General features: G+C 31.5%; 1 protein-coding gene across 1 annotated transcript; it reads left to right on the top strand.

The window, feature by feature from the left end:
- The first annotated feature begins 1,376 nt into the window (after positions 1-1,376).
- LOC145326503 (serine/threonine-protein kinase PAK 1-like) lies at positions 1,377-7,848 on the top strand. Its single transcript, XM_080169874.1, has 5 exons — positions 1,377-1,462; positions 2,215-2,286; positions 5,013-5,102; positions 5,634-5,722; positions 7,731-7,848. Exons 1-5 carry the CDS (start codon positions 1,403-1,405, stop codon positions 7,846-7,848), a joined length of 429 nt encoding a protein of 142 aa, XP_080026000.1. The 5' UTR covers positions 1,377-1,402.
- The last annotated feature ends 327 nt before the right edge of the window (positions 7,849-8,175 follow it).

An 8,175-nucleotide genomic window follows, 5' to 3' on the forward strand; every position in this document is an offset into this window, starting at 1 on the left:
CTTGATTTTAATAAATAAACTTTAAATCTACTTGTACGTTTCCCATCCACGATTTCTTGTGCTTCGCTACACATGGATGTTGTCATCAATGTTTACAATATGATGCTATGTATACTGTTGTTACTTATTAATAATAGAATCATGAAAGATGTGACATGATAGAATTATCATTTTAATTTGAAACTTAAGACAGACCGAGGGACAAAGTAAATTACATACTGCTAGTTAGCATAGGAATCTTCACAAAAAATCAGTCGTCAATCCTAAATAGCAGCCGAGAAAATAATATTTCCCCATAGCGTTATGGACTGGCTGACAAAGTGAATTACAGAGTAACTCCGTTAATAAAAGGAACAAATAATTTCTGACTGAGACACAAAAAGTTTTTTCTCAATATTTAAATAGGAAAACAGTAAAAGTGTCTGACTATGACGTCAGAAAAAAATAACAATTAACCAATGAGAGGCCGCTATATATTTTATCACAGTGAATACTGGCTTCTTATTGGTTAATTGTTAATTTTTTCTGACGTCATAGTTCGACACTTTTACTGTTTTCTTTAAATAGGGATTGTTTCAGCAACAGCTGAACAATGGAATAAATTTAGTCTTGGCTTTGTTGTCAACTTTGTTTTTAAAAGCGAAGCTTTTCTATAATTATGGTGGTATGTTCGTCAGTTTGTCCGTCCGTCCGTAGAGGTAATTTAAGCATGTTATAATTGTCCTATCGATTTCAAACTTTGGTGATTTCTGTAGTAGTTAGGTACAATTTAAAAAGCATAGCAATTCTATTATCGTTAAAAGAATGTCCAAATGTCCATTTTAAACATATTTATTTTGAGGACAACAAATAACAATGTTATAAGCGAAGCATCTCTATAATCAAGCCCTAAAAATGTAAGTATGTCTTTTTTCTTTATTTAAGCAGTTTTTCAACAAATTCACTTAAAGTTTGTTTCCACTTTCATACATTTATATTCTAATTATTCATACAAGTGTTAACGTTCTATTGTCCTACCGTTTCAAAGCTCTGATTTTATGGATGTTGTCAACCTTGCTTTTAAAAACAGAATGAAGACTTAGAATTTAGAGGATTATGGATGTACTAAACAAGGACAACTTTGGTAGAATCCCATTTTTCAAGGTGGAGTAATAAACCCAGCCCACATTATTTTAAAACAAATTATTATATTTCAATTGGTGAGTTCTAAGACTTTGTCTACAAATTCTTCAAGCCTGTAATTAACTTTACTGCCAAAAAAATAATATTACCGAGGAAGTCATAGTGTAGCTGCGCTTTATTAAAATAAATTTTACGCTTACACTCAACTATCCAAATTTTTAGCAATTTCAAATGAAATTAATTTACTGAATCACAGCCGCGCTAATTCCAGACAAATAAAATGTCTCCAACAAAACCAAAGAAAAAGGATATCTCTTTTCCATCGAATTTTGTTCATAAGGTAATTTTTTATTACCCGCAACCGTGGCTCAACACGTAGAACATAGAGGTGATATGTTCCAATCTCGACCCGACACCGTGTCAAAACTAAAGACGTCAAAAATGGTTCCTAGTGCTGCTATGTCAGATGCGCGACATAAATAGTAGGGAGAGCCTTGGCCCATAAACAATTGTTAGTCAAGCCTTTAGACTAAATATTTAAAGGCACAATGACTTGATTTACGCAATTTTTTCGGATTACACCCAGAGGCGTGCAAAGGAGAGTGTATTCATCAAACTTGTCAATGGTCTACACTTCCCTACTACAGCCATAGCAAAGGGAGGTTTTAAATTAAAATTACAAATTACCAACTTTAGGACGCTTTTTAGACCTTTGAGTATGTTGAAGTTGATTGTATATTTAGAGGGGGTATCCACCCCCTAAATATACTGATGTCAGTTTTACACCCCCTTAAGCTTACACCTACTTACACCTCCCTCGATTTTGGTTTTATTGGTGTGTCAAAATTAACTTAGGTGCAAAAATTTGTGCACGCCACTGATTACATCTGATGTATGTGTAACTTTAAGTGCCCAATTAGAAATTGTTTAGACTACGTTGAGATGACACTAATTTATTATTGACTAAGAACTTAGATGTGTTACTTATTTATTTGACTCTTTAACCAACTAGGCAAAATTAGTACAATGTTTTGTTTGAACCTAATTCAATCTAAAAATATCAAAAATAAATCAAGTCTTATGACATTTTAGGTTCATGCAGATTTTGACCGAGTTGATGGACAGTTAATTGGTCTACCCAAACAATGGAACTCTATTTTACAGGTGAGCTTATTCATTGTCTTATAATCAACAGAACAATACAAAAAAATGAATGATTTCTAAATAGATTTTTTTTATAAAGTAATATGATATAATTACAAAACCATTCCATTAAACAATATCTTATATTGAAATAGCCTGATCGATATAAATGTAAAGCATAAGAATAAAAATTTTGGATCAGGAAAGGAAGAATTTGTAAGAACTAGGGAGAATTTCAAAGATAGTGAATATAAGTCACCTTCCTTACTGATAATTTGTAAGAAAAAGGAAAGGAAATAATAGCCTTTCTATACACTTTCTTTATTTTTGAAAGGCGGGTTCCTAGAGGCATCTAGGGAATAAGGGTCTACCCTCCACTTTGAATTTCAAAAGAAAAAAACAAAAAAGCTTGTGGTGAAGAAGTTTATTTCTAAAAGGTATAAACTATATCTGGATGTAAACCTTTCCTGGACCTTTTACATTTACATAAACAGGATTTTAAATTCTTACGATTTAATTTCCATGAACTGCCACACATAATCATTGAATGTAGAAATATTTACACCACGACATCAGGTTCCAACTCAATGGGCTTTTTTGCCTAGTTTTTAAAATTATTTCACTTAAAAACTTTGTGTGTTTATTAATTGAGTTAGAATTTACATCTGATTGGCTATTAGAAAATCATTTTGTAAAAAATATTTGAATTTTGAATTTGAATTAATAGATTCCTGTATTAGAACATTGCCTAGAGGCACCTAACTTATATTTTATGGATAAAAAATGAAAATTTTATAGCTATAATTATTGACTGTATGTTGTGAAATTTGCACCCTTTCAATATTAGAAGATATTAGACTAGATTATTGCACTAGCTATTATAATTAGATCTTAACTTCATAATAAGTCTAATCATTTCCTAATAATTCAACCAGACCCAAAACGAACTTAAAATATTGTATTTTAAATGCTTATTTTAATTCAAGTTAAGTAAAAAGTTTATAAAATTTGATTAAAAACACCAATAATATTAAATTACAAATGGCAAATTTCCACATAAACATCTTTTATGTTATTGAGATAATTATTTCGGAACTAATCACCATTGAAAAGAGAACTATAATTTTCATAGTTTACTGATAGTTAATTGTTAGACAAAAGAAAAACCACAAAAATTTGAATAAAAACTGAACTTTAACATAATAAATTATGATTTGAAATCAGACCTAAGTCACGCAATTGGTGAAATTAGTGATAATATATAAACTTTATTAATTAGAAAATAACAGGAAAGAGATAATGAAGACTAGAATTTTAAACACATTGTAGAAAAGAACAAGATTTTGCCTCTCTTTCGCTCTTAACTTTTTTTCTGCTACTAAATTTAAATAATGGGGGTGGGGACAATTTGACCTGAAAATTGTAATGCAATTTTTTTCTTTGTGTAAATATAATTCATTAGAAACTCGCCTAAAGTATATTTAAATCCATCACAAGACTGAAAAAGGGCTTTCTAGAAAAGCTTTTTAATTAATAATTACAATGAATTTTCTAAACTTAGAATTATATTATACCTAAATTTAGCTATTTAATTCACCACCAAATCTAAGTAAACAAATTTAAAGGTGAACTGTAAGAACCTTTAAAAGTTAAACAACTGCTTTTTACTTCGGTTCCGAATAAACTTAGCGATTTATAAAATCCGCAACTAGTAAATCAGTCTGATGAAGTTTTATATAAGATTTAACAAATATCAAAATAATAGTGAGATAAATTGATCAAATTTTTCTTTTTGTGTTTTTGTTTAAATATGAAGAATAGAAAAATTGATCAAATATAACAATTTATATTGAATGCTATTTTAGTGCCCTTATCGTCTATTAGATTATATCTTAGAAAACTCGACTTAAAATATTTTTAATGATAGTGACAAAAAAATACCTACTTTATTCTACCTTTTATTAGATTGTAAAAAATATAAAGTTAAAATAAAAAATATAATAGACGATAAAGGCACTGTAACAGAATTTATCATAATATGCCATACAGGGTTTCTGTGGGATGGAGTCAGTCAGTCAGAAAAGTGGTTGCTGATATAGATGCTACACAGTACACACATCTAAAACTTAAAATAAAACATTGGATTTATTATTAATTGGATCTTAAACCAGATTTTCATATTCTCTGATAAAATGAACCTTCCAGCGTGCTAAAATAACGCTATCCTCACCTTAAACCAACTCCTACTGGATGGATGGCCCGACCAATAAATGACAGGGAAAATAACAAGCTAAATTGACGACAATTTTTCTCTTGTCATAATATGCACGTATATTCTACATCCATTAATATAACATTTTTAGTAGCGAGGCTACTCTTTAATTTGAAATGTCCGTCTGTCCGTATATTCGTATGTATGTCCGAAATGTTTTGGGGAAAACATGATTTTCTCGGCTCCTATAAAAGATAGACGGCTGAAACTTCTTGCCAATATTCCCTTTAATATTCACCATAATTAGGTATAAAAAAATCTATGGTAGTCTGACTGATTTTATTTTTATGTCTTTCAAAGACATATAATTTTTTTTTTAAAGGTTTCATGATTCTAAGGTTTTGTATATTCTCTATCTTTCTTTGCTTTATTATGTTAACAGATAATCTGCTTTATTAACTCACTTTGTCTGTTTGTCTATTTCATAATATATATTGTGCTTCGCTACTTATGGATGTTGTTATCCTTGTTTTAGACTGATTGTCTGGGAAAGAAGATTAGCCGCAGAGAAGACATAATACAACAATCAAGAAAGTACTATCCGGGAATTGACCTAGAACTTAAGGTACAGTCTCTTTACTAGCGTATCTACTCTAGATGTAGAGTATGCAGTTTTTTAAAGGGATAACACAATAAATTAATGTACATCCCCAATGATGTTACACAAAATTAGCAATATTTACTAAAGTCCCAAAAATTGTTAAGCAATTAAATAAGAAAACGTTATTATAAAACTTTGGGGACTAGTTTAATAAACAGCTCATTGTCCCATCTCTCTGAGAGTTTGTCAGAAAGAACATCCACATGAAGTTAATTTGAAATTTTAGATAAATTAACAAGAGTAAAAATGTTTCCAATATGGCTTCGAAACCGATTATCATCCGCTAGGTTAGAACTGGTTCTAAAAAATTATGAGTAGCATTGTATTACAGATTAATTTTAAAAATCATGAATTTAATTCCAGTTTTATTAGCTTGAGCCTTCGGCTCCTTAGGAAACTGGTTATAATCCTATAATTTTAATATCCGTAAAAAGCTGTCTATAAAACGATGCGATAAATAACTATTAATACTTAATATGCTTAATTTTGTTTTAGGGATTTGAGAGGTTAAATTTAGAGAGAAAATTTTCGACAAGCAGTGCTCCTGCAGTTCATGTGCACGCATCTAATATTGGTCATTACAGGTTTAGTAGTGAGATTAGTTCATGTGCACGCATCTAATATTGGTCATTACAGGTTTAGTAGTGAGATTAGTTCATGTGCACGCCTCTAATATTGGTCATTACAGGTTTAGTAGTGAGATAAGTTCATGTGCACGCCTCTAATATTGGCCATTACAGGTTTAGTAGTGAGATTAGTTCATGTGCACGCCTCTAATATTGGTCATTACAGGTTTAGTAGTGAGATTAGTTCATGTGCACGCATCTAATATTGGTCATTACAGGTTTAGTAGTGAGATTAGTTCATGTGCACGCCTCTAATATTGGTCATTACAGGCTTAGTAGTGAGATTAGTTCATGTGCACGCATCTAATATTGGTCATTACAGGTTTAGTAGTGAGATTAGTTCATGTGCACGCATCTAATATTGGTCATTACAGGTTTAGTAGTGAGATTAGTTCATGTGCACGCCTCTAATATTGGTCATTACAGGTCTAGTAGTGAGATTAGTTCATGTGCACGCATCTAATATTGGTCATTACAGGTTTAGTAGTGAGATTAGTTCATGTGCACGCATCTAATATTGGTCATTACAGGTTTAGTAGTGAGATTAGTTCATGTGCACACCTCTTATATTGGTCATTACAGGTTTAGTAGTGAGATTAGTTCATGTGCACACCTCTTATATTGGTCATTACAGGTTTAGTAGTGAAGTTAGTTCATGTGCACGCCTCAGATATTGGTCATTACAGGTTTAGTAGTGAGATTAGTTCATGTGCACGCATCTAATATTGGTCATTACAGGTTTAGTAGTGAGATTAGTTCATGTGCACGCATCTAATATTGGTCATTACAGGTTTAGTAGTGAGATTAGTTCATGTGCACGCCTCTAATATTGGTCATTACAGGTTTAGTAGTGAGATTAGTTCATGTGCACGCATCTAATATTGGTCATTACAGGTTTAGTAGTGAGATTAGTTCATGTGCACGCATCTAATATTGGTCATTACAGGTTTAGTAGTGAAGTTAGTTCATGTGCACGCCTTTAATATTGGTCATTACAGATTTAGTAGTGAGATTAGTTCATGTGCACGCATCTAATATTGGTCATTACAGGTTTAGTAGTGAAGTTAGTTCATGTGCACTCCTCTAATATTGGTCATTACAGGTTTAGTAGTGAGATTAGTTCATGTGCACGCCTCTAATATTGGTCATTACAGGCTTAGTAGTGAGATTAGTTCATGTGCACGCATCTAATATTGGTCATTACAGGTTTAGTAGTGAGATTAGTTCATGTGCACGCCTTTAATATTGGTCATTACAGGTCTAGTAGTGAGATTAGTTCATGTGCACGCATCTAATATTGGTCATTACAGGTTTAGTAGTGAGATTAGTTCATGTGCACGCCTCTAATATTGGTCATTACAGGTTTAGTAGTGAGATTAGTTCATGTGCACGCATCTAATATTGGTCATTACAGGTTTAGTAGTGAGATTAGTTCATGTGCACTCCTCTAATATTGGTCTTTACAGGTTTAGTAGCAGGAGGATTAGAAGATAGAGAGATTAATACATATGCCATTCTTTTCAGTAAGGAATATAAAGGGATAAGACATCACCAATGATGATGCACAAACACCCCTTATGGAGATTAGAATTAGTGGTTGAAATGTTTGAACATTCACTTTATGGAATCAACCTATAGAAGTTCACTAAGTCGAAAAGTCCCCAAAGTTGTTAAGCAAACAAATAAGAAAATGTTATTATAAAACTTTGTAGACTAGTGTAATAAACAGTCCATTATCTACAATGTTTGGTTATCATACAGACACGAAAGATATACTAATCTTAATTGAATCAAGAAATTATTGGCTATGTTTAAAAAGAATACTTCAATGATATTGGTCTTAAAAAAATTTTAAGGCATTTTCAATCCACTAGGCATTAGAATACCCTGATAAAAGCAATAAAAATCAAATACTTTGCCAACATCAAGGAAATTACAAATTAAATTCTAAAGCCAATATTTTTAGGTGTGTTGATTACAACGCTGTAAAACCTGTTCATACAAGAGAAGAACCAAGTCAACACAGGATTGTTCTAGTATCAACTCCTCTATTATTATTTTTTCATTTTTGTACTGTTTATTGATAATAGTCGTGCAACTGTTTCGACGAGGAGTGTTGTCTTCAACTTTGAATTGGCTGGTTTATTTGAGAGTCCAAAAGTTTTAACCACTAATTGTATTCTACTATACAGAAAGGTTAGATTCGTGTATAATCATTGGGGATGTAAATCAATTTATCACCCATTAAGTCCCTGTAAAATATTCCTTCGAGGGAATACACGCCCAATTGTTCAGTGCTTCCTACAAAAAAAAATAAAACTATTAGTGTGTAAGAGATGTGACATAAAATCGAGAAAAGAATTTAACTGTGACCTTTTTCCTAATGAAATCAAAGATCTGTGTGTTTTGAT

Source organism: Acartia tonsa, chromosome 8 (assembly GCF_053477335.1).
Source record: "Acartia tonsa isolate MP-2025a chromosome 8, ASM5347733v1, whole genome shotgun sequence".
Lineage (NCBI taxonomy): Eukaryota > Metazoa > Arthropoda > Copepoda > Calanoida > Acartiidae > Acartia > Acartia tonsa.